The sequence below is a fragment of the Lithobates pipiens genome, unplaced genomic scaffold (genome assembly GCF_037356315.1).
Source record: "Lithobates pipiens isolate NorthernLeopardFrog02 unplaced genomic scaffold, aLitPip1_a1.2 Scaffold_24, whole genome shotgun sequence".
NCBI classification, from domain to species: domain Eukaryota; kingdom Metazoa; phylum Chordata; class Amphibia; order Anura; family Ranidae; genus Lithobates; species Lithobates pipiens.
In genome coordinates this window covers 2,721,027-2,748,668 of record NW_027507786.1, presented here as the reverse complement: position 1 = coordinate 2,748,668, position 27,642 = coordinate 2,721,027, and the positions used below count along the sequence as shown (strand labels likewise).

At 44.9% G+C, this 27,642-nt stretch overlaps 1 protein-coding gene across 1 annotated transcript in view; it reads left to right on the top strand.

Annotated features, from left to right (window-relative positions):
- Nucleotides 1-27,263, top strand: part of LOC143929610 (astacin-like metalloendopeptidase) — a 33,858-nt gene extending 6,595 nt beyond the window's left edge. Inside the window, exons 3-11 of the mRNA XM_077453509.1 lie at nucleotides 575-692; nucleotides 2,736-2,914; nucleotides 8,801-8,882; nucleotides 12,016-12,143; nucleotides 13,075-13,190; nucleotides 15,206-15,431; nucleotides 16,854-16,972; nucleotides 22,669-22,891; nucleotides 26,457-27,263. Coding sequence (XP_077309635.1) covers nucleotides 575-692; nucleotides 2,736-2,914; nucleotides 8,801-8,882; nucleotides 12,016-12,143; nucleotides 13,075-13,190; nucleotides 15,206-15,431; nucleotides 16,854-16,972; nucleotides 22,669-22,891; nucleotides 26,457-26,470 — 1,205 coding nt within the window. The 3' untranslated portion in view covers nucleotides 26,471-27,263. The remainder of the gene's footprint in view (nucleotides 1-574; nucleotides 693-2,735; nucleotides 2,915-8,800; nucleotides 8,883-12,015; nucleotides 12,144-13,074; nucleotides 13,191-15,205; nucleotides 15,432-16,853; nucleotides 16,973-22,668; nucleotides 22,892-26,456) is intronic.
- The last annotated feature ends 379 nt before the right edge of the window (nucleotides 27,264-27,642 follow it).

The window sequence follows — 27,642 nt, the reverse complement described above, 5'->3', positions numbered from 1 at the left end:
AATGGCCTGGCAATGAAGGTGCATAAACAGGCTGGTCCTCAAGTGGCCAGGGGCGGACTGACAACTCATGGGGCCCCCGGGCAATAGGAGATTAGGGGGGTCCCCGGGCAATCAGAGATTATGGGGCCACACAGTATACACACACAGTATACAATCAAACAATATACACATACATGTACACACAGTATACACAGACATGTTTCTATTGGCTGAGAAGGTACTGGAGAGGTGGGGCAGCTATAATCTCGGGATGTTTAGACCAAAAGGATGTTGGTAAGGGACATTTCAGAGACAGATGTAAAAAAAAAAACACAGATTTTAACATACTGTCCCTGGTTTTACTGAGGCTGGCAACCCTGATGGGGACCCCTAGTGGCCCGGGGCCATCGGGCAGTGCCCGAGTAGCCAAATGGTCAGTCTGCCCCTGCAAGTGGCTAAGGCAATACCAAACATACAGAACTATTCACATTTTAAGAACCCAAGAAAAGCATAAGAATGATGTTTCTTATCAGTCATTAATGCACTAGATGTTGGGATTATGGGATTCTCATACGGAATGAACTTTTCCCTCTAGGCAATGCTGAGAAGAATTTAATTACGGAAGCCTTGAGGACCTTCAGTACTCTGACCTGTGTCCAGTTTGTGGAGCGCTCTACAGAACAAGACTATCTGAATATCTTCTCAGGAAGTGGGTACGTTGCAGTGGAAGGCTTGGTGTAGATGTCAATGTATTTCTTGGAGGCCCTCATTTATGTCTTTGGGATTGAACCATGTTTCCAGCCATTCATTGTGCAGTAAAATTAGTATTTTTCAAGATAACATTGATACGTATGTTATATTTCATCAGTCTGTTCACCAGTGGAGTTAAGGCTGGCTATAGCTTCCTACAGATTATCCATATATATCTTACCTGTCCATTCCTTCCAAAAGAGAAGAGGAAAAGAAGTGAGCTCTGCCTTAGCCAGTGACGTGAGTGGCATGTGAGATAGCAGTAGGTCCTCGTTCTAGAAGTAGAAGGCAGATGCCGCCATGCCTGTCCATGGCTAGAATTAAGACTCATGTCCATGGGCAAGTGCAGCATTCTTATGCCCCATACACATGGTTGGACATTCCGACCACAAAATCAAAAAAAGATTTTGGCTGAAACTTGTCTTGCATACACACAAAGTTGTCGGGAAATCCGATTGTTCGGAACGAGGTGACGTACAAACCGTACGATGAGACTACGTAGAGGCCAGTAGCCAATAGCTTTTGTCTCCAATTTTTTTTTTTAACATGCATGGCACTTTGTGCATTGGAATTCTCCACACACGATCGTAAAAAGTCAGATCGTATTTTGTTGTCGGAAATTCTGATGGAAAAAGTCCGATAGAGCCCACACACGATCGGATTTTCCCACAACATAATCCGATCGGCTATTTTCCTTCTGAATTTCTGACCATGTGTACAGGGCATTCGAGGTGCATTCTAATAGCAATTGAGATGTGCTTGAGATACTTGTTTCCTTTGACCTGATTTCTGTGCTGCTCCTTACATCTGATCTCATACCTACCTACTGTGCAACAGAATTACAGAGTGGCCCTGAACCCCCTCTACTGGGGTCCCCCGCTGATGATGCTGGCTCCTCTTCTTCTCAGTGTGACACCATAGAAAGCTGCTTCTTTTGGTGGCACACCCGCAGGCTCGATCCCAAGCCGCACTGCCTGCATCCACAGACGCAGACAGCAGTTTGGCCCTGCCCCCCATCATAGAATTTGACTGACAGCAACTGAAGCCAGTGGCTCCTGCTGCCTCAGTGTACACACGACCTATACACAAGACCGGTTTTCCCGTCGGAATAAACTCTGAAGGTTTTTCCGAAGGAATTCCGCTGAAACTGTCTTGCGTACACATGATCACACCAAAGTCCGATCGTCAAGAATGCGGTGACGTACAACACGTACGACGGGACTAGAAAAAGGAAGTTCAATAGCCAGTAGCCAAAAGCTGCCGTCTCGTACTTGCTTCAGAGCATGCGTCGTTTTTGGTTCGTCGGAACAGCATACAGACGAGCGATTTTCCTGATAGGAATTGGTTCCGTCGGAAATATTTAGAACGCTCTATTTCTAGGTCCGTAGGAATTTTCGAAAAAAAAAAAAGTCAGATGAGGCATACACACGATTGGAATTTACGATTGAAAAGCTTCCATCTGACTTTTTCTGTTGGACATTTCGCTCGTGTTTATGCTGCATTAGGGGTTGATTTATATTGAAGTTGCCCAGGCATGCATCCAGTGAAAGTGAATATTTGTTCTGTGTAAATGGGGCAAAAAACTGATGCAAATAGGCTAAGTCTTGTGCTGTTCAAAAGTAAATCACTGATTTAAAACAGAAATGACTGCTTTTGGCCACTAGATGGCGCAAAGTGTCATTTTAATTCTTATAATACTTAACTCCACCTAGTGATCAAATGGGGTATTTTACAGATGTTACCTGAATGAGAATCATACAATTTTTTTTATTTTTATTTTTTCAAAACACTGTTGGTATAATAACAAACCATTTGGCTAGTCATAAGAAATTTACTATAGGTGGTTGTGCCTTTGTATGTGTTTACAGCCCCTAAATTTCACAGATGGACATTTGAAAACCACAGTATAAAAACCTTAAAAGGCACTAAAATAATAGCATGTCTCATTTGATGGGAAATAAATAGTGTTTTCTGTTGCAACCAATAACCCAAATTTCCCTTGTCAGGTGCTGGTCATATGTTGGGAAGATGGGAGGGGTCCAGGACGTCTCTCTGATGAAGGAAGGGTGTATGGTCAGGGGAGTGGTACAGCATGAGATCCAGCACGCTCTGGGCTTCTTTCACGAGCAGAGCCGCAGCGACCGTGACAAGTTTGTAGATGTCCTGTGGCAGAACATCAATAAAGGTACAAACTCCAAATTATATGCTGCATACAATGTAATAAATGAAAAAAAAAAACTTCAAATGCTGCTTTATGCATTGATATACCTACAGAGATCCTGTTTGTCCTGACAGTATAGTCACCTGCTGACTTGGCATCAACCACAGGCAGCTTAACTCTTCAATAAGAAAGAGAGGTTGGGTCCAACACAATTTTACTTCAAATAGTTACAATACAGTGGATGTTTTTCCAGTCTTTCGAAGTGTAAGATAACAATTTCTTCCCTAAGCCCTGTCTCTGTGAAGTACCAACCTGACTGGGGAAAAAACAGGCTAGGACTAAACTAACTATCACTAAACAGGAGGGTGGGACAGAGAAAGAAACCAAATCATTTGAGTAAACAAACTGTAGAGACCATAAACTGCCACTAGATGTCAGCATACATCAAACAAAGGCAACCTGAGACAACAGGAAAAAATACATTAAAGTGGGAGAGACCAGGCCTTTTTTACCTTCTATCTTTGTCTTCTTCTGTCTCTTTCTTCACATCTCTCACTTCTGACCTTCTCGGTCTCCCTTTCCTCCTACAGTTCCATCTGTCTCTTATTTTTCTTTTTCTTTATCCTTTCTCTTCCCTTCTTTCCTCTCCTTTATTCTTTTCATCCCTTCGGCCTCCTCTTATCCCCCATTTTCTTCCTTCTTCTCCCTGCTCTCCCTTCTCCTCTTCTCCCTGCTCTCCCTTCTCCTGCTCTCCCTTCTCATCTTCTCCCTGATCTCCCTTCTCCTCTACTCCCTGCTCCTGCTCTCCCATCTCCTCTTCTCTCTGCTCTTCCTTCTCCTCTTCTCCCTGCTTGAGCACTTCCTTCTCCTCTTCTCCCTGCTTGAGCACTTCCTTCTCCTCTTCTCCCACTTCTCCTTCTCCTCTTATCTTGTTCTCCCTGCTCCTGCTCTCCCTTCTCCCTGCTCCAGCACTTCCTTCTCCTCTTCTCCCTGCTCCTGCTCTCCCATCTCCTCTTCTCTCTGCTCTTCCTTCTCCTCTTCGCCCTGCTCCAGCTCTTCCTTCTCCTCTTCTCCCGCTTCTCGTTCTCCTCTTATCTTGTTCTCCCTGCTCCTGCTCTCCCTTCTCCCTGCTCCAGCACTTCCTTCTCCTCTTCTCCCTGCTCTCCCATCTCCTCTTCTCTCTGCTCTTCCTTCTCCTCTTCTCCCTGCTCCAGCTCTTCCTTCTCCTCTTCTCCCGCTTCTCCTTCTCTTCTTATCTTGTTCTCCCTGCTCCTGCTCTCCCTTCTCCTCTTCTCCCTGCTCTCCCTTCTCCCTGCTCCAGCTCTTCCTTCTCCTCTTCTCCCTGCTCCTGCTCTCCCTTCTCTTCTTCTCCCTGCTGCAGCTCTCCCTTCTCTTCTTCTCCCCTCTCTCCCTCCTCCTCTTCTCCCTGCTCCTGCTCTCCCATCTCCTCTTCTCCCTGCTCTTCCTTCTCCTCTTCTCCCTGCTCCAGCTCTTCCTTCTCCACTTCTCCCCGCTCCTGCTCTCCCTTCTTCTCTTCTCCCTGCTCCTATTCTCCCTGCTCCAGCTCTTCCTTCTCCTCTTATCTTCTTCTCCCTGCTTCAGATCTTCCTTCTCCCCTTATATTCTTCTCCCTGCTCCTGCTCTCCCTTCTCCTCTTCTCCCTACTCCAAATCTTCCTTCTCCTCTTCTCCCTGCTCCTGCTCTCCCTTCTCCTCTTCTCCCTGCTCCTGCTCTCCCATCTCCTCTTCTCCCTGCTCTTCCTTCTCCTCTTCTCCCTGCTCTTCCTTCTCCTCTTCTCCCCGCTCCAGCTCTTCCTTCTCCCTACTCCTATTCTCCCTGCTCCAGCTCTTCCTTCTCCTCTTATCTTCTTCTCCCTGCTCTCCCTTCTCCTCTTCTCCCTGCTCCAGCTCTCCCTTCTCCTCTTCTCCCTGCTCCAGCTCTCCCTTCTCTTCTTCTCCCTGCTCCAGCTTTCCCTTCTCTTCTTCTCCCTGCTCCCGCTCACCCTTCTCCTTGCTCTCCCTTCTCCTCTTCTCCCTGCTCCTGCTCTCCCTTCTGCTCGTCTCCCTGCTCCTGCTCCCCCTTCACCTCCTCTATCACCCTCTTGTCATTTCCTCTCATCTTACTCCCTTTCCTCCTGCCTAAAGTAAAACTGTAGGCAAATATATTTATTTATTTTTTCATTTTGGATAGTGGAGAGTTAAAACACCTGTGTGGTTTATTTTTGCCCTCTTTGTCCCTTTACTTCCTGTCCCATAGCCAAAACAGGAAGTGAGGGGAAATCCCTGCACATTAAGAGAATATCTTGTGTCCCTTAACTGGGTGGGGGTGCTTTGACTGAGGGAAGGTAACGTTCCTACTTAACAGAAGCACAGGATCAGTACATTCCCCTCATAAAACGGAGATCTGCCTTGTTTACATAGGCAGACTGGCATTATGCCTGTCTCCTGGACAATCGGCGGGTGCCAACAGGCATCATGTTCGCCGGACCCACCGATTGCCTCCTGCTGTGTTCCGTCAAAATGAGAGCGGGCCGGCGGCGGCAAGTGCCCCAGACCCGGAAGTGTCAGATCACATACTAGGTACGTGGTGTGGCACAGAGCAGCTGCCCTGACCTAGTATGTGTGCGTGGGGCAGTCCCCAATTGGTTAATGGTAAACAGGACAAATGGAGAGGGTGAATCTCACTAACAATGGCACAGACAGCAATAAAAACTGACAAAGGGTCTAATCCCTCTCCACTCTATCCAAAACCCCCTAAAAAGTTTTGCCTTTAGTTACACTTTCATTCTTCTTTACTACTCTCCAGTCCTTTTCATTTCCTTCCTTTTCTCTTTCTTCACCTCTTTTCTCTCCTCTCCTCTGCTTTTCCTTTCATCTCCTCTTTCCATCCCCACCTTTCCCCTTGCCTCCTTCCTTCGCCTTCTCTTGCTTCCTCTCTTCATACACCTCTCCTCACCTCTTCCTTCCTTTTCTCGTTTTGCTCTTCTCTCCTCTCCTTCCATGTTGTGAAACAATGGGAAATCTCTCCAGAGGTAGGGTTGGAACATCTGACAATGTCTTTATTGCTGTCTGTGTCTTAATGTCCCAGTGACAATCACACTCACCATTTGTAAGTGTAGAAATATTTAAATACCCTAAACATGTGAAAAAACAATCAAGAGAGCCACCTGCTGGCTAGAAATGTAACCATGGAATAATTATGTCCAATAGGATATATTTAACTGGCTAGAATTAACATTTTTTCCAGTCTTGAACATACAGGAAATAAAGAAAATATATAGAGAAACTGTGTATTTTTTTTACAGTTCAGTGCAATACAGGAAAAATATATATAAGTCAGATAAAAAATGTTTTCCTTCCACCTTTCTCTTCCTCCATCTCTTCCATTATATCTTTCACATCTGACCTTCTCTGTTTCCCTTTCTTCCTAAAACTCCCTCTGTCTCTTATTTTTCTTTCTCTTCTTTCTCTTTCCCTCCTCTCCAACCCTCCTCCTACTGTCTTCTTCTTTCCTTTAATATTATTTCACTTCATCTCCCTCTCATCCCCTCCTTCTCTTCTCCCTGCTCCTGCTCTCATCTCCTGTTTGCTCTGCTTTCCTTACTTCCTCTCCTCCAATTACATTTTTCTTCACTACTTTCCTTACTTCCTTTTTCTCCAATTTCATTCTTCTTATCTACTGCCCTCCTCTCTTCTCTTCTCTCCTTCCATTCATCTTTTGTTTCCTCTCTTCATCTTTCCCCTTGTCTCCCCCCCCACTTCCTCCCCTTGTCATCTCTTTTTTCTCTTATCTCCTCTCTTTCTATGTTGTGTAACAATGGGAAATCTCTCCGACGGGGCACAAACAAAGACACTTTTTAAGTACAATTAGAAAGGGTTAGAACATCTAACAATGTCTTTATTGCTGTCCGTGCCTTTTTGTCCCAGTGACGATCGCACTAACAGAAACTCCTCACAGCTTTATCCCAAAAAAAAAAAACCCAAAAGGAGTTACTTTTTTTAATACCCTATAAACATGTGAAAAACAACCAAGAGAGCCACCTGCTGGCAAGAAATGTGACCATGGAATAATTATATCCAATAGGATATATTTAACTGGCTAAAAGGAACAACGTTTTTTTCCAGTCTTGAACATACAGAAAATAAAGAAAGAAAATAATTAGAGAAACTATGCAATTTTTTACAGTTCAATGCAATACAGGAAATATATATATAAGACAGATAAAACATGATTTTTTTTCTTTAATCTTTCTCTTCCTCTATCTCTTTTATTACACCTTTCTCTTCTGACCTTCTCTGTTTCCCTTTCTTCCTACAGCTTCCCTGTCTCTTATTTTTCTTTCTCTTCATCCTTTCCCTTTTCTCCATCCCTCCTCCTGTCTTCTTTCCTTTAATCTTATTTTCATCCCTTCCACTCCCTCTCATTCCCTCCTTCTCTTCTCCCTGCTCCTGCTCTCCTTTCACCTCCTCTCTCCCCTCCTGTTTCCTCTTCTTTCCTTACTTCCTTTCCTCCAATTTCATTCTTCTTCACTACTTCCCTCCTCTCTTCTTGTCTTCCATTCATCTTTTGTTTCCTCTCTTCATCTATCCCCTTGCCTTCTTTCAACCCCCCCCCCCTCCCCCCACTTCCTCACCTCTCTTTTTTATCTTCTCTCCTCTCTTTCTATGTTGTGTAACAATGGGAAACCTCTCCGGTGGTTGCACAAACAACAACACTTTTTTAAGTACAATTAGAAAGTGTTAGAACATCTAACACAAACTCCTCACAGCTTTATCGAAAAAAAATAAAAGAGCTTGATTTTTGAATACCCTAAACATGAAAAACAACCAACAGAGCCACCTGCTGGCTAAAAATTTAAACATGGAATAATTATATTCAATAGGATATATTTAACTACAGCAAATAAAGAGATATACTATATAGAGAAACTATGCAATTTTTTATATTTCAATACAAAATGGGAAAAATATATAAGTTGGATAAAACGTGATTTTTTTTTCCTGCTATGTTTCTCTTTCTCTTTCATTAGATCTTTCACTTCTGACCTGTTTCCATTTCTTCCTACAGCTCCCTCTGTCTCTTATTTTTCTTTCTCTTCATCCGTTCTCTTCTCTCCAACCCTCTTCCTCCTGTTTTCTTCTTTTCTTTAATCTTCATTTCATCCCTTCCACTCCCTTTCATTACCCCCTTCTCTTCCTTCTCTTCTCCCTGCTCCTGCTCTCCCTTCACCTGCTCTCTCCCCTCCTGTTGTTTCCTCTTCTTTCCTCTTTTTTTTAACTTCTTTTCCCCCTTTTTCATTCTTCAGGACTCCCCTCCTCTCTTCTCCTCTTCCTTTCGTCTTCTCTTTCCTCTCTTTCATCTTTGTCTTCTTTCCTCTTTCGCCCCTTCTCTGCTCCTCGCCTCTTTTTTCTTTTCGCTCCTCTCTGTCTATATTGTGAAACAATGGGATTTTTTTTTAAGTACAATTAGAAAGCATTAGAACATCTAACAATGTCTTTATTGCTGTCTGTGTCTTTATGTCCCAGTCACAATTACACCCCTCACTTTATAAGGGTTGGAAAAATTTCCTCTGTGGAGTCACAGACAATGTTATTGTTATAAACTAATCACCACATTATCCAAAAAAAAAAAAAAAATGGATAGAGTTGTTTTAGGAATAGCCTGAACATGTAAAAAACAACCAAGAGAGCCACCTGCTGGCTACAAATGTAACCATGGAATAATTATATTCAAGATTTTATATTTAATTGACTAAAATTTACATTTTTTTTCCAGTCTTGGACAAAGAGTAAATAAAGAAAGTAAATATATAGAAAAGCCATGTATTCCTTTTAATAGAAATTATTCTGCTCAATGACTAGATCAGTTGACCGTGTCCCTGAATTGGTTTTGTTGTGTCTTTTTCTGTAGGTGACTGGCCTGAGTTTAATTTGGTAGACACAAAGAATATGGATCTCCCATATGACTACTCTTCAGTTATGCACTATGGAAGGTAAGACTCAAAGTGAATAATTCCCTAAAAACAAGCTTCACATGAATCACTGCCGCACAGATAAGTATTATAAATTACATTTCTACTTGTGTCCTTCCACCCTTAGAGGCTAAGTTTACCTTTATTCGTTTTTTTTTCTCTAAATTCTGGCTCCCCTATGTATCAATATAGCATTAATGTACTTATTTTCCAAAAATAAAATCGCTTTCTATTAATTCTACACACACTTACCTCACTCTCTTCATAGCTATTTAAACACAGTGCTCCATTACTTCTGCCTTACTTCCTGGAAGGAGTTGACCAGTAGAAGGTAGATGATGCAGGGTGTATGCTAATGAGATCAGCTGGTCAACTCCTTCCTGTGTCATGAACTAAAGTCTGCCCAGGAAGTAAGGCAGAAGTAATCGAGCAGTGTGCTTAACCACTTCAGCCCCAGAAAGGTTTACCCCCTTCATAACCAGGACATTTTATCCTAAACAGCACTGCATTACTTTAACTGACAATTACGTGGTTGTGCGACGTTGTACCCAAATAAAATATATGTCCTCTTTTTCCCACAAATAGAGCTTTCTTTTGGTGGTATTTGATCATCTCTGTGGTTTTTGTTTTTTGCTCTATAAACAAAAAAAGACAGATAGTTGGGAGTAAGGAGCTGAGGTAGAAGGAAGTGGAGTAGATGAGAAGAAGAAGCAATTAATAAGCAAAAGAAAGATAAACTGAAGCTGCAGGGAGGATGCTTCCATAATTTGATGACTGATATTAAGGGAGCCTAACTTAATTTGATTAGTAGACAGTATTTATGCTCCTATTATGCTTTAGACATGTGCCGTCAATAAATTTGTTTAATTTCGTTCCGTTTTGTATTAGCCATTCGTAATTTGTGTCCAAATTCAATTTGGATTCCTACGAAATACAAATTTTCATTAGGTTCGTTAACCTTTCGTAACAATTCGAACGTTCGTTATGATGAATTTATCATTATGAGGGGCTTCCACCATCCCTGTGCTGTGCTCATTATGAGGGGCTCCCATCATCCCTGTGCTGTGCTCATTATGAGGGGCTCCCACCATCCCTGTGCTGTGCTCATTATGAGGGGCTCCCACCATCCTTGTGCTGTGCTCATTATGAAGGGCTCCCACCATCCCTATGCTGTGCTCATTATGAGGGGCTTCCACCATCCCTATGCTGTGCTCATTATGAGGGGCTTCCACCATCCCTATGCTGTGTTCATTGTGAGGGGCTCCCACCATCCCTGTGCTCATTATGAGGGGCTCCCACCATCCCTGTGCTGTGCTCATTATGAGGGGCTCCCCTCATCCCTGTGCTCTGCTGACTTCCTGGGTTTTTAACTTCATCATAACGAATAATCGTAATTAACGAAAATTCTTATTTTGTCAGATTCTGAATCTCCCATCTCCCATATTAAAAAAGGTAATTTTCCCAACCCTCACTAAGCAGCAGAAGAAAACCTCTGATTGGTCAACAAAACACCAGTCATGTTTCCGTAACGGAATTTGGATCTGAAATTCGTAAACGAAATTTCGTATTTCGTACAGAATTCGGAAGCATAGAAATTAGTATTACGGATCCTCCCGAATGTACGAATTTATGGAATATGAATTTTCGATTCGTAGGAACTAATCACACATGTCTGTTATGCTTTGGTTATTATATGATAAGTGAATTTGAGACGAGAGGTGCACGGTTTGTTTGGTTTATGATTTGTTATTTTTTTTGTGTTTGTTTTGTTTTTATTTGTTTTTTTCTTTCCTTTTCTTATATATCATTTAAAAACTTTAGATATTTAACTTATTTGATATATTATCTGTTTGTATGTATAATTATAAAAATAAAAATGTATTATTTGATAAAAATAAAAAATAAACCAAAAAAGACCAACAATTTTGAAAAAAAAAAAAAAACAATATTTTTTTACTTTCTCACTTTGCACAAACACTGAAGACACACAATTCTGACAGAGGGTCTAACCCTTCTCATATCGATCCAAAGCAAAGTGCATGTAGCACCCTCCTAGCGTAGGATGCTAGGGAAATTTAGTTTTTGGTTCCTTATGTAATCAAGGGAGCAGCATTTGTTTGGCCTGATCTTTTCATAGTTTCACAGGCTGGGTTTGATTGCTTCCCCCCGCCTCTGGAAGAAACTTCCAGAACTTAGGGTGGGAGGTTGCAATTGGCTAGCCTAAATATTTATCAGGTTCCAGACAATCCCTGGGGAGGAGTGTCCAGAAGGGGTCTGGAATGGTGATAAATAGTCTGAAGCACTGGAGAGCAGGGTTCCTTTTCCCCAGGAGGGTTCCAGAGCCAGTGGGCTGCTGCCCCAGGCATCTCATGAACTCATGATCTAATGAACTGTACAGCGGCGCTTTGCGGGCGGTTTTAACCCTTTTTCGGCTGCCCCGCTAGCGCCCACAGACCGCCGCTAAAACGACGGTAAAGCGCCGCTAAAAATAGCGACGCTTTCCTGCCGACGCCCGCACCGCCCCAGTGTGAAAGGGGCCTAAAGGCCTCAGCAGTGTCAGGGCTAAGGGCCTCACTGGACTTTGCTAATAGCTGATTGCAGAACCTCACCATAAGGCTTCTGGTCTGGGGAGGTGCTGTCTCACTCATTGGACCATGTCTGGAGGAAGCTGAAAGGTGGCAGCTGTCCTGGGTAAGACCCTGAACTGGTCTCTGTGACTGTGTTGTGTTTTGGAAACTGCATTGGGTAACCAGCAGTTGTGCATCAGCACAAGGTAACCAGATGCCTGAAAAGACTTGCCCCATGGTCTTCAGCTGTGAGGCCTTAGATTTTTCCAGCACCTACCATTGTTCAAGGAGAAGGTTATCCTCTAAACATAAAGTGTTGCGTGTTTAGGAGTTCCGCATGCCCTGATCCCATGTCCTGTTAAAGTTCTTCGAGAAATAAATTACCAAATAAAGATAACTCCTAGACTGATTCACCAGACAGAGCCAAAGTGATGGATTTGTGTATGGGTGACTGGCAGTCTCTGTACAGTTAGAGAAGATCCAGACGTTACCAGTGGCCCCTATGGGGGTAGCACTACATATATTTTAGCAGGAGTTGGACTTTCACTCTCTCCATCAGTAAAGAGCACCTGTTGTATTTTTTGCAGGTACTCCTATTCCAACACATCGGGGGAGCCGAGCCTCATACCCAAACCAGACCAGTCTGTGGAAATCGGGCAGAGATATGGGCTGAGTTCACTAGACATTTCCAAGCTTAAGAAGCTGTATGATTGCAGTAAGTATGGGAAGGATCCAGTTTTATCTGCAGCTCAGTTTTTAGACTGTTCATAATCAGCAGATGTGAAGCTGAACAGTTGGATATTATTACCCCCCTTATTTGTCTTTTGGTAGCTGTAGATGGACATGCTTTCTACCTGTCTAAAGGTGGCCACACGTGGATCGAAATTCGGCCGATCCCTGCTGAACCGGATGAATTTAGATCCATCAGTGGCCACTTTTAGTCAGGTTGAAAATATGTCCATCAACAGCAGCCAAAAGACAAAAATAAATGAAAAACCAGCATACTCAGAACTGTAAGCTCACAATTCATTCTGAGGAAGGCGAATAAAGCCAAATAAAGAAGAGACGTCCAATTTGCTTCAGTAGGGAAAAAAATCCTTTTGTGATTCCTGTTGAGAAATGCTGATGTTGTATAGCAATCAGATCATCTCTGGAACAAAAATCCACAGTGTTCAAAATTATTAATAATCAATTATAGTTTTGCATTAAACAAACATTTATTTTATTTTTAAGCACAGAGTTCCTTTTCACTGTAATGGGGACTCTGATGTAAGGGAGAACTCTGGGGACCCTAACATAAGGGATGCTCTGGTGCAGGCTTTCTCAACCTTTTAACCTTAGAGGAACTCCAAAAATAATTTTCATGTCTTGAGGAACCCTTACTAAAACCAAATCATCAGGGCTCAATAGGAACAATGCTCCTTATATTAGTGGTCAATAGGAAGCATTTCACCCTTGCAGTGGAGGGGCAGCCCCACTGCAATGGAACATTGTTTCTTTCCCCAGAGATGGGCTTAAAAGTTTTGTGTTCCTTTTTTAACCAGTTGTTGTGTTAAGTGAACCCGAATGTCATATAAAAAGTGTTATTTTAATCCTGTCTTATGCAAGTCGCTGTTATTCCAGTCTGATTTGTGTTCTTGTTTCAGATGAATGCAGTTTTTTAGTCACGGGGACCAATGGCTCTCTGAACTTTGATGCCCCCATGTCTATGAATTCTAATGCCACAAACTGCCTATGGCTTGTGAGAGTCAACAGGAATAAGGTAAAGTGTGCTTTGTATAAAAAATGTGAGCATGAATCCAAACTAAAAGTTAAATAAAGAGTATAAATACATATTTGGGAGCCGCCAGTCTTGCATTGCAGAAATATCAGCCAGACTTAGTATCAAGAGGTTGGTGACCCCACTTTTCTGCACTGCAGTTTAGCAATGCAGATTGGTCACTGACACACCCCCAACCTCCTGGCTGGACAGTAAAGATACATCAGCGCACCAATGAGGTCATCACTCCTATCAGCAATCTCTTTGCGTTGGAATTACAATGCTGTGCAAAGCAGTATTGGTGGGTAGCTCATAGAGCTGTCTTTACCTCTTCCAGTACCGTCATGTAAAAATGCTGCATTATTTTCTTTGACCACTAGGTGGCAAAAAAGAGCCAAATAGACAGTTTTAGCCACCGCCAGTTACACAAGAGTATACTGTATTGTATATGATGTGTTTTGCCTTGTTACAAATCAGTGATGTCTATATGAATACCGTAAATATTTTGACAAGCGTAGCACTCCTCACCCCTGGGCAGCTTGGAATGCACCTTGCATTTTAACATCTCAGGTTGGGTCTTGGCTTATGGTGGCGTAAAACAAACAGTTGGGTGCCGGTGTCAGTTTACTAATTTTGGCAGTTTATTCAAACAATAAACTTGTTGAAAGATGGTTAGGGGACACATGATATCAAAAATAGAGCAAAAATATCCCTGAACTTCTGGTAACGGCAAAAATTGATAGTTGCCCTTTACCAGCAGGTTTTGGTGGCCCTAGAATCTTCAATAGCAGCCTCTGAATAATAACAGAGCCTATAAAAGTAGATACTATTTCTCCATCAACAATGGGGTATTATTCCTCCCATTGACACCAATCATGGAGCATAAATTCTTCCTCTGACACCAGTGACGGGGCACTATTCCTTCCACTGACACCAAAGATGGGGCACTATTCCTCCTACTAACACCAATGATAAGGCACTATTCCTCCTACTAATACCAATGATAAGGCACTACCCCTCTCATTGACCCCAACGATGTGGCACTGTTCCTCCCACTAATACAAATAATTGGACACAATTCCTTTTCCTTTGATCACAGGGATGCTATGTATTTTTTTTTACTACCACTGTACACCAAGCCTGAGGCATTATCTACTCCCACTGTCCACAGTCTGCTGGACCCCCTAAAGTCTGAAGGACAGTAAAGTAGCCCTTTGTCTAGAAAGTTTGGAGACCCCTGATCAGGGCTGGTGCAAGGATTTTTGACACCCTAGGCGAAACCATGTATACACCATATTTTTAATGAAGTGCCCATCAAATGCACTTATTAAAGGGGTTCCCGGATTTCGATAAGCCCCCTCGCCCGCAGATCCCGACAACACTGGCCGTTGGGTTATCGGGAAGAGGCCCTTGTCCTCATCAACATGGGGACAAGGTGCTTTGGGGTGGGGCACACGGCCTGGTATGGCTCAGGAGGGGGGGGGCACTCGCTCATCCCCACCCCCTTTCCTGGCCGGCCGGGTAGCGTGCTTGGATAAGGGTCTGGTATGGATCTGGGGGGACCCCCACGCAATTTTTCGGCGTAGGGGGTTCCCCTTAAAATCCATACCAGACCTATGGGCCTGGTATGCTCTCGGAGGGGGAACCCACGCCAAAATTTTTCCATAAATTTGGCGTGGAGTTCCCTCTTGAGAGCTAATAATTCTGTGAGAGTCGACTCCCCATAGACGGAGATCCCACTTGGAGGCGACCTCCATTGAAATCAATGGGTGCCAGTCGCCAACAAGTCTTGATTGAAGTAGTACAGGAACCTTTTCTGAAGTCAGAGCAACTTCAGTAGTGTGCATTAAGACGGCTCTCATTCACTTACATTGATTTTTACATGTCCGACCTGAGGCGACTAGGGGCGACCTGAAGTCGGATCTGAGTCGCCCCTGTGTGAACCGGCTCTAAGGCAGGCTGCCTACATGGCTTGTATACTTTTATATAAAATATGTTACAGAACCTATATTTTACAGGTGTACCTGCAGTTTGACACATTTAATGCCTCTCCCTATGGTGAATGTACTTCTGGCTTTATCACGGTGTACGACGGTACAAGCAAAGACTCTCCATTGTTGGTAGAGAGGGCATGCAATGACCAGGAACTTCCTTTGCTGGTGGCATCTGGAACTGCCTTGCTGGTGGAACTTGTACGTGAAGTCTCTTTCTCTTCTACTGATGTAACGGCTTCCTATAGTTTAGGTAAGAGCAGCACAATTAAATAATAAATCAACTGTAAAGTATATATACTGTATCTATATTTTACATATAAATAATTAACAAAGGAGCACCCAGAGCACTACAGGTTTGCTAAAGAGACTGTCCAGATGACACTACTTTCTTTGTAGTTCCTTATGTAGGATTAAAACCTCCTACAGAGCCCAATGAGCTCTATAAATATTGGGCTTGTTCCAGGCTTTAAATCAATGTAATTCAAAGGTAGAGTGCTGACAAACAAATGCATAGAAGCAAAGAACCAGGATGCACCCATAGTTGAAAGCTTCCCCAAGGCGATCTTTTGTTGAATAAAAGTACTGACGGGAACAACTCTTGATTAAAACTGAGTATTGCAACCCTAGCTTATAGGCAGGTGCAGTCTAATTTCTCTACTGTAGGTGGCACTTGACCACAGCGGCATTGCAGTTGGAGGGGAAGTCAAGAGGAACTTGGTTCCTATGTGGTTTCCTGGGTCACTGGGGAAGCTATTCAATTGGACGCTGTCACCCCTTGTGACTCTTGCAGCCATCTTGGGTCAAGCAGAGCCTATTTAAGGCCCTGGCTCTCAGGTTTGGTGCGCATTTCACATGTGAGTGGTGTAGGGATAGGTCACCTGCCTGACAGGACAGGGATTAGTGGCAGAGAGAGGTTCCAGACACATAGGGAAAGGATAGGGGCATGCCTTTCTCCATTGTAGGTAGTGCTTGACCACAGTTGCAGCTGGAGCTGAAGTCAAAAGGAACTTGGTTCTTCTATGGTTTCCTGGGTCACTGGGAAAGCTATCCGATTGGAGGATGCTGCCCCATGTGACTGGCAGCCATCTTGAGTCAGGCAGAGCCTGTTTAAGGCCCTAGCTCCCAGGTTTGATTTCATATTTTGGTAGTGTAGGGACAAGTCACCCGTCTGATAGGACAGTGATTAACGGCAAGGAGAGATTCCAAACCAGTAGGGAAAGGATAGGGACATGCCATCCTTTCTGGAATCCTCCCCATTAGAGTACAAACTGGCCAGGTCGCATTCCGCCCCTCAAGACAGACGCTGTCGGCACAACTGAGACCTGCTCTGCTATGCACTGATGTTACAATCTTTATGTGTTCCCAGCCAGGTGCCTTCCCACCGGGTTTGTTGTGAATTATTGGATCCTACTTTAATAGAGTTCTGTTCTCTGCAACTGGACTGAGTGTTTTTCTGACACTGCACCACCCTGCACCTCACTACAAGCCGATTTCTTTTTTTAATGTCTAAGTATCCATAAAAAGAAGATAAAAAATGAGCCTGATGTTGAGCTCTAATAAAAATGTAGGATATTTACATAAGAGCAAAGTAAGTTTTATTGTAAAAACTGACAAAATCACTATATATGACTCTTAAACCTCTTTTGTCCTTTCTTCTAATCCCATCTTGCAGTGGACTGTGGAGGGACCTACACCAGGGACAAAGGCACCGTCACCTCCCCAGGATTTCCTGCGTTTTACCCAAACCTGGCTAACTGCATCACCACGATATGGGCTCCGGTAGGATTTCAGGTAAAGAAAATCAGTGGAGATTACTGTTGGCTATTGAATGGCTGCTTTAGCCATTTTTGATATGTTGCGCCAGCCCCAGAGGAGCCACTGATTTGTGTCCCAGGTACATTTCCCTTTGTATAGCAGCAGCCAGTCAAACAGCAACATTCACTCCTCTGGCTCAAATAAACAGTCTAGGGCATAGGTGGCAAACACAAGGCCCACCCCCGCACATTGGCCCCCCATCTGCCACCTCTTTTTGTCGCCGCTGACTATTTTTCTCACCGGCAGGTCTCCCAGGCAAGAAGAGTAAACCTCCTCCATCACGCCAGCGGCGCCGGTGTCTTATCATATAAGGTCCCCCATCAGATAGCGTCCGCTGTGTACTGCGCATGCGCAGTACACAGCAACACAGATTCCTAAAATAGTCGAGGATGAACAGCGCCTGCGCACTGAGTCCAGGTTCTAGCCCCACCATCCAAGTGGACATAGAGTAGGAATAAAAAAGAGCCGAGCGCAGCGAGGCCGAGCCCGAACGTGGCGAGCAAAGCTCGCCCGCGAGGGGCCGTCTAATTTTTACAACCCTATGTCTGCTTGGATGGTGGGGCTACCACCACCACTGCAGCCTGAGAGCTGGGTCAGGTAGGAAGAAGAGAGCACAGATGAGCACGGTGAGGTCAGAACCCAGAAGGAGGGGTGAAAATCAGTTGTTACACACTGTGCTTAGCATACTCCTAAACCCTGTGCACCCAACGCAGCACACTCCTGAACCCTGCACTCCCTACGCAGCATACTCCTAAACCCTGTGCACCTTACGCAGCACACTCCTGAACCCTGCACTCCCTACGCAGCATACTCCTAAACCCTGTGCACCTTACGCAGCACACTCCTGAACCCTGCACTCCCTACGCAGCATACTCCTAAACCCTGTGCACCTTACGCAGCACACTCCTGAACCCAGCGCTCCCTATGCAGTGCACTCCGGAACCCTGCACTCCCTACGCAGCGCACTCTGGAACCCTGCACTCCCTACACAGTGCACTCCTGAACCCTGCGCTCCCTACGCAGTGCAATCCTGAACCCTGCGCTCTCTATACAGCGAACTCCTGAACCCTGCGCTCTCTATACAGCGCAAGAAAACTTTATTGGAGAATGTGCAGACTGAACACTTTGGTGGAGTGCAGATACAACCAGCCTGTTGAAGGCAACCAAACTGCTGATGTGACCCCTGATGAATTTGAGTTTGACACCCCTGGTCTAGGAGTTTAGTTTTTAATGTTTATTGCTGAGTAACTTGAACGAGGCTTAAGGGAGGCTGTGGGATTCCCCGACTCCAAAGCAACAGAAATGTGAAGACACTCTTCCCTTTGTAGCTACTTCCCAGAACAGTCCCTTTAGCAGTAAGACATGACGTAGACAGCACTAGAACACCAGGCAAGCCTTAATCCTAGTGCACCAGGGTCAGTCACTAGGATCCCTCTCTCGGGTTTGTACTCAGTGTCCCTGAGACTTCAATGTCTTCTTCCAGACTCAAGAATCATAATTGGGCCTTCTTGTGGAGCAAAGATCAGACGGATTGGTATCCGAATGCCGGCTGTGACTGCAGAGGCAGCAGTCACAGCTGGCGCTTGCATATCGCTCCATCCAAACTTTGTGCCATAGGATTCCCCATTCGGAATCTTCTTCAATAGCATGCAGCAGCAGCCCCGAGGAAGAGGGAGTCCTTGTTCCCCCGAAATGCGTTGGTTTGATTTTATTGTTGCTACCCTAAATAAAACAACTTTTCAAACTCACATCTACTGGACATTGGGCACTCTTTTACATTTACTTTGCTAGAATACATGTGGAATCGACCATTAGGTCGTACCCCGAGGCAGCAGCCCTGGTCCCAGTAGAGCTCACAAACACCTTCTTTCAAGCCGGGAACTAATCTCTGAAAGGAAATTCTTCCTACTCTCCCATATCTTCACCTATTTACAAGCAGTGACTGATCGAGTCAGTCCAGTGTGATCTCCACCCCCAAAGAGCAACAATTCTCCAGACTCAGGCAGAAAGTCTCCTCATTGAAGCTCCAGACTGGATCCTCAGTGAAACCCTTGCGGCAGAATAGGCCCCACATCTATGCATAAATGGACCTCGATGAAATAGGTGGAATCTTCAGCTGGACTGCCAAAAAGGTCAGCAGCCTTCTTGGCTGAGAACCTCTCCTCCTGAGAAAGAACACTGCTCTCTGAGGCTTCAAATTATTTATACACACCCCAGCCACCACCTGGGCACACCTCCCCAGGGATTGGCTGGAGCTACATACATTTTCAGGCAGCTAATTTTTACTCTCCCACCCACTACATTATGGAAATCTCCAGAAGACAGGGGAAAGCAATCAAACATGCAGCCTGTAGAGCTAGAGCAGCCTAAAGCAATCCCACGTGGCTCTACTAATTATAGGAGAGCCACAGAACTAAATCTGCCTATCCTTACTAGAAGCCTATATAGGAGAGTGCTGTAGTTAAATTTGATGACCCTCAACTGACCACTCTGGAGGAAAAGATTAAAGAGGGTTGAGATCCTTGTCTAGTCATTATTCTTTACTAGTGATGAGCTGGGAAGTTGGCTGTCATTGCTGGGCCCATGAGCTGTGGGCGGGAGGTCAATGATGTTATGAGAATCCCTGCCCCTTTGTATAGGTCAGCTGTGGAGTAGCGATGCTCATGACATCATTGGCTTAATATGACCTCATGACCATATTGCGATATCAGGTCAATGATGTCATGATCATCCCTGCCCCTTTGTAAATGTGCAACTGGGGGGCGAGGAATCTCCTCTCGCAGCTCACTGGCCCAGCAATGACAGCTAACTTCTCAGTTCGGACCAAACCCTCTTATCACTATTCTTTACCCTAAAGCCCCATACACACTATCAGATTTTCTGCTGATTTTTTCCTTCAGATTTACCAAAACTATATAATATGGAGGTCAAACCTTAGGAGTTTCAATTTGTATGCAATAGAGGCAGGCCCTTGCATTACATGGTTTTGTTAAATCTGAAGACAAAAATCTGAAGAAAAACTGATAGTGTGTATGGAGCTTAAGATAATGATCTTTAAACTGTGACCCAGTTGGAAGCGGCCCCTTGCATGCCTTTATATGGCCCTTTATATGGCCCTTGGGCTTGGGACACCATTCCCCCCCCCCCCCCCCCCACTGATACTAATGCTGGAGCACTATTCCTCCTACTGACACCAACTGTGAGGCACCATGCCTTCAACTGACACCAACAATGGGGCAAAATTTCTCCTCCTGATACCAACAATGATACATAATTTTTCCCAGTGACACCAATGATTGGACACTTGTCCTCCCATTGACACTAATGATGGGGTACTACTCCCCCCATTGAAAACCAATGATGGGGTACTACTCCCCCCATGACACCAATGATTGGGCACTATTCAGCCCCAATGACACAGATAGTGGGGCACTATTCCTCCCATTGACACCAATGATGGGGCACTACTCTCCCCAATTACACCAATGATTGGACACTATTCCTCCCATTGACACCAATGATGGGGCTCTATTCCCCCCCCCCCCATTGACACCAATGATGGGGCTCTATTCCCCCCCCCCCCCCCATTTACATCAATGATGAGGCAAAATTCTCCTACCGATACCAACAATGGGACATAATTTTTCCCAGTAACACCAATAATGGGGCACTACTCCCCCCCAATTACACCAATGATGGGGGGGCACTATCCCCACCCATGACACCAATGGTGAGGCACTATTGCCCCCATTAACACCAATGATGGGGCACGATTCCTCCCATTGACACCAATGATGGGGCACTACTCCCCTCAATTACACCAATGATGGGGCACATTTCCCCCCTCCCCACATGACACCAATGGTGAGGCACTATTTCTCCCAGTGCCACCAATAATGGGACACTATTCCCCCAATGACACCAATGATTGGACACTATTCCTCCCATTTACACCAATGATGAGGCAAAATTCTCCTACTGATACCAACAATGGGACATCATTTAGTTAGTTAGTTAGTAAAATTGAATAAAGACACCAGTCCATCCAGTTCAACCTGAGTGTCTACAATTGTCCCTACCCCTGTACACTGCACACTCACATCAGTCCCTACCCTCAAGGAGCACACAATCCAAGGTCCCCATTCATATACTAGGGCCAATTTTTGGACAGAAGCCAATTAGCCTACCTGCATGTCTTTGGAGTGTAGGAGGAAACCAGAGTACCCGGAGGAAACCCACGCAGGCACAGGGAGAACATGCAAACTCCAGGCAGTTAGCGTCGTGGTTGGGATGTAAACCAGCGACCCTTTTACTGCTAGGCCAGAGTGCTACCCACTACACCACTGTGTCGCCCTTTTTCCCAGTGACACCAATAATGGGGCACTACCCCCCCCCCCCCCCAAAGACACCAATGATGGGGGGGGGCACTATCCCCACCCATGACACCAATGGTGAGGCACTATTCCCCCCATTAACACCAATGATGGGGCATGATTCCTCCCATTGACACCAATGGTGGGGCACTACTCCCCTCAATTACACCAATGATGGGGCACATTTCCCCCCTCCCCACATGACACCAATGGTGAGGCACTATTTCTCCCAGTGCCACCAATAATGACACACCAGTGACACCAATGACGGGACACTATTCCACCTGTTAACACCAATGATGAGGCAACCAGTTCCATCCACCCCCCCCCCCCCACTGACAGCAATGATGGGGCACTAATCCCCTCCATTAACACCAATGACGGGCACTATTCCACCTGTTAACACCAATGATGAGGCAACCAGTTCCATCCCCCCCCCCTCCACTGACAGCAATGATGGGGCACTAATCCCCTCCATTAACACCAATTATGGGGCACAATTCCCCCTATTGACACCAATAATGGGGCACTATTTTACTCATACTGATCCCGGAACATTTTCTGCTTTCACTGGCAATAGCCTAGCCTCGCTAAAGGATAACAAACTGGCCCTTTTTGAAGTTTGGGGCCCCTGCTCTAAGCTAAGCCATCACTGGAAGCTTCCTGCCCATGGTCCTACCTTTCATCCTCCAGGTTCAAATAAACACGTATGCCTTTTATTTCCAAGCTTGCATTGCGTTCTGCTCCTTTAGACATTTTTGGAGGCCAGCAATGCATGCACGCTGTTTTGCTCTTAAAAGGGACATTGTCACCAACTCAAAACATTGAAGGAAGAAGCACATATAAATTAAGTATTTTAAATGCTTACTTGCAGCAATTTTTCCTTCCCAAAAATCATTTGTTATCCGCTTGCCATGTGCTTCTGAACTTTTAATTTTACTGCTCCAAGAAAAGTCGATTCTCTGGCACAGCCCCCTCTGGGCTTGTCTAATTACTGTCTGTGCTGGCCCAGCTCCTCCACCCCTTCCTTTCCCCATCACCTCCCCTACATAACTTTTAGATGCCAGAGGCGGAGTGAAGGACAATACTATGTAGTGTGATGTCACTTGAGTGACAGCTGTGAGTCTGCTGGGGCTGCTGACATCATACCCACCAGGGCGTCTCCCAGCTTCAGGGCTTTTGGATATCTACACAAGTTAAGTAACACGCATAAAATATGTTGAATGCACATTTATTCCTATGGGAAGATTGTTGTTTAAAAAAAGGATCTCTTTAAAATAGTATTTACTCCTTTGTCAGATTGTCCTAAACTTCACAACGTTCGATCTGGAATATTCGACCGCCTGTCTGTACGATTACCTGATTATCAATGATGGGGGAAGGCTGGATTCTCCTCTTTTGGGTCTGTTCTGCTCCAACGATCCCGTCCCCACCATCACTTCCACAGGAAACGCTCTACTTCTACAATTCCGCAGCGACCACTGGTTCAACATGGCCGGCTACTCCGCGGACTACCATTTCGGTGAGCAGCCTTTTCTGGTTTTCAGGGTACAAGTATAAAAGAAAAAACACGGACAACATTAAAGCTGAATTTCAGGCAGATATAAATGACAATCTTGAGAGGGTGCATGTGAACAGCACAGGGCCAATCAGCGCTGTCCAGACAGCCAGAGGAGAATGAAAACTCCTCCTACAAGCTTTAACCAGACAGTGATAGAAGTCACAAGACTGCTGTACACTGCTGATGAGAAAAGGTATTTATCAGTTTATATTATTATTCACGATTTATATAGCGCCAACAGTTTACGCAGCGATTTACAATGTATAGGGTTTATATTTACTAAAGTGATTGCATTTCCATGTTCTGTGTACTGTGGGAGACCAGATGTAGTAAATGCAGGCTCCTGGGTTTAGTAACACTTTAGCTTAAGGAAAAAAACAGGTGAAAAACGATACAATCAGTCTGCGCTAACCACAGCCCAGCTAAAAACTAAATTGACATATTAGCCCCTGTTTCCTATGCCCAAGAAGAAGAAGAGGAGGGGTTATGGAGATGGGGAGCATTCATGAGAAATGGCAGGGGGAGGAAACAAGGAGAGGTCTGGGTTCTTTGTAATGCATCAGAAATTAAGTAGGCAGGGCTGACACCAGGTCCTGTGAAATTCAGAGCTGCAAATACACTGTTGCCCTATCAAAGAGGAAGGTAGGAGCACACTATATTTCTGGCACGTTAAGAGGATTTTTTTGAACTTGCATCATTTATGGAATAAAGCACAGGAAATGTGCATATATTGCTGAGGTGTATGAAGTATGTTTTTTTTTTATCTTCCTTTGACAGATGCTTAAGGGTCCAGGTAACTGGGGGTGTGTCCCCTTTATTGATGTAGCACCCTCCTATTGTAGGATGCTAGGCAATTTTCGAGTTTGGCTTCTTCTGTAGTCAAAGGAACAGTGATTGTTTGCTGTGGTCTGTTCAGGGTTATACTGGTTGGGAGTTTGATTTATGTCCCCTGCCTCTGGAAGCTTCTTATAGGGAGGGAGGTTCTAATGACCAGCCTGAATATTTAGCCAATCCCTGGAGAGGAGTGACCAGCAGGTGGCTGTGGAAGTCATAAATAGTCTTAAGCCATGGAAATATTGTTCCTTCTCCCCAAGAAGGTTCAAAAGCCAAGGAACTGTGTGTATCTATTCTTGAAGACTCAACAGTGACAGGGCTGACTTGATCTCCTGAGGAGATGGCTGTGGGACTTCACCATAAAAGATTTAGTCTGGAGTAGGATTGTCTCCTTCACTGGACTTTGTAAGGAGGAAGCTGGAAGGTGTCAGCTTGCTTGTGTCAATGGTAGCTTGGACTGAGACAGCTCTCATTAGGTCTCAGGCCGCGTACACACGCGGGGACTGTTCGCTCAACTTTGTCCGTCAAACAGTTTCAGCGGACAGTCCGCTCAAATTTAGCATGGACGGACTTGCCCACACACGACGAACGAACAGTCCGCTGAAACCGTGCGCGATGACGTGAACGGCACGTACGACGGGACTAGAAAACGACGTCCTATACACTGCAATGCAACCTTCGGCGTGTAAATTCTTTCTGAGCATGCGCGAGACTTAGTTTGACGAACAAGCCTACACACGGGCGGACTGTCCGCTCAAACCAAGTTTCAGCGGACAGTTTTTCGGAATTTCCGAAAAACTTTGTTCGTCAGACTGTCCGCTGAAACTGTCCGCTGAAAGCCCACACACGAGCGGACTGTCCGCCGAAACACTGTTCAGCGGACAAAGTTGAGCGAACAGTCCCCGCGTGTGTACGCGGCCTCAGAGTACCGGCCATCCCCCTGTCCTCAGCAGAATCCTGAAGTGTGAGCCTAGAGAAAAGTGTCTGCCTGTTGCTGTGTGGCGTTCTGGAAATCGCAATAGTTGTGCAGTTGCAAGGTAACCAGATGCCAAAGAGAATTGCCTTATGGTCTACAGATGAAGGCCTTAACCCTTGTACACATGGTCGGACATTCCGACAACAAAATCCGTCGGATTTTGTCAGACGGATTTGTCTGAAACTGGTGTTGCATACACACGGTCGGACAATTTTGTCGGAAAATCCGATCATTCGTAACGTGATGACGTAATTTAGTTACGACGGGACTACGTTCAGGCTAGTAGCCAATAGCTTTTGTCTCGGAATTTGATCTGAGCATGCGTGGCACTTTGTCCGAAGGGAATTTTCTACAAACGATCGGACAAAGTCCGATCGGATCATGTTGTCGGAAAATTTTATAGCCCAGCTCTCAAACTTTGTCCGTCGGATATTCCGACGGAAACAGTCCGATGGAGCCCACACACGGTCGGATTATCCGACAACACGGTCCAATCGGACATTTTCCTTCGGAATATCCGACCGTGTGTACAAGGGCTAAGACTATTCTATGTCCAAAATTACCTCCAGAGGGAGACTAGAGAGAAGACTGTTCTCTCATTGCTGTTGCTGATCCTATTTGGAGTATCCCATGCCCTAGCCCCTCTCTTGTTTAAAGTTCTTCAAGCAATGAATTTAAAAAAGACACCCCCTAGACCAGGGTTCTCCAAACTGTGGCTCGAGGGCTGGATGTGGCCCTTTGATAGCCTTTATCTGGCCCTTGAGGCACTATTCCTCCCACTGATATGAGGCACTGTTCCTCCCACTGATATGAGGCACTGTTCCTCCCACTGACACCAATAGCAGGACATAGTTCCCGCCACAGACACAAATGATGGGGCACATATTCCTCCCACTAATATCGATGATGGGGCACTATTCCTCCCAGGAATACCAATAATGGGGCATTATTCCTCCTCCTACTGACCACAGGCGCTATGTAACTGACCACCAACCCTGAGATATGTTAATTCTCACTGATGCTGGGCCCAGGACAATTTCTACTCTCACGGGTCACAATCCGGCCCCCCCAAAAGTCTGAAGGACAGTAAACTGGCCCTTTGTTTGAAAAGTTTGGAGACCCCTCTCCTAGACCGTGTTATTGTAGCCGGTGTGAATGAACTAGTGCCTGTGGTGGCGAGCAGCCTCTGTACTATTAGGGAAGAACCTAGCTAATACCAGTGGCCTCTATGTGGATAGCGCTACATGTACATATTTTATGCTACAAGCTATCCCTTTAGGATCCATTCACACTGTGTGCTAAAACGCACTTTGCCACAATGCATGGCAACACACCTGCTTTACATGCAGTGTTATTAATTGTGAACGGCATCCCAATGCATTGTGCAGTAGAGCACAACACACAGTGCACCACAGCACACATCTGTTGTGGTGCGTTGGCAGCCATTGGACTGCCTTAATGCAATGCATGTTAACACATGCCGTAACATGCTTTAATGCACTGTGACGGGTCGCTTAGGTGTGAATGGGCCCTAAAAGGTGCTATGGGACCAGTCTGTGTATCACTACAAGTATATAAGTCATCTCACTTATAGGCCTTGTCCATGTTTGTCAAAATTAGATGAGCCCAGGAGACCATCATTGCCTTTCTGTCCCATCTCTGCCTTGCTCTTTTGATATGTTGCTGATGATCTTTTTATTTATTTTTTATTTTTAGTGCAATCACCGTAGACTCCAAGAATACCGAGGACCTTCTAGATCTGCTGAGATTCTCCAAGGACTTCTCAGAAGAATCCCATTATAAAATCGATGTACTGTCTGCTGGTTTCACTCACCAGCCTTTGACTCAATTCAGCCAATTGTATTAGTACTTATTGTAATTTACAACACTACAGTGGATCTGTATTACACATGTAATGTTAGGGATGAGCTTTCGTTTGTTCCAAACTGGGTTTGGATCTAAATCTTGTGGGGGATACTAGTGACATCATTGGAGCAGGAATACTTGTGACATCATTGACCCAATATGGCCACATAGCTATATTTGGTCAACGACATTGACCTAACTTGACTTTTCAGCCATATTAGGTTAATGATGCCCTAAGCATCCTCTCCCAGCATTAAAGTACACAAAGGGGTGGGAATGCTAGGGACATCATTGGAGCAGAGATGCTTGTGACATAATATGGCCATATAACCATATTAAGTCAATGACATTGACCTTATATGGTCATGTGGCCATATTTGGTCAATGATGTTATGAGCATCCCCATCCCACACAGATGTACACAACGAGGCGGGGATGCCCATGGCATCAATGACCTAATTTGGCCATATATCCACATTAGGCCAATGATGTCCTCAGCATTCCCACCCTAAAGCTGAAGTACACAAAGGAGTGACTAGTAACTTAACTGGAGCAGAGATGATTGTGACATCATTGACCTAATATAGCCACTTGGCTACATTTGGTCAATGATGTCAATGCATTCTTGCCCCTTTTTATATATATATATATATATATATATATATATATATATATATATATATATATATATATATATAAAATCAGCTGCGGAGTGGGGAAACTCCTGCCCCCTGCAACTCAATGGCCCAGGAATGACAGCGGTTTTCTTAGTTCGGACCCAAAACCCAGTTCAGAACAAACACAATCTCATCCTTAGCCCTTGTACACACGATCGGAGATTCCAACGGAATGTGTCCAATCGGAGCGTTTTGTCGGATATAACGACTGTGTGTGGTCTGCATCGGACTGTTTCCGTCGGAATATCCGTCGGACCAAATTTTCCAACTTGCCGGAAATATTTTCCGACAAAATGCTCCGATCGGACATACTCCGATCATGTGTAGAGAATTCCGATCGGACAAAGTGCCACGCATGC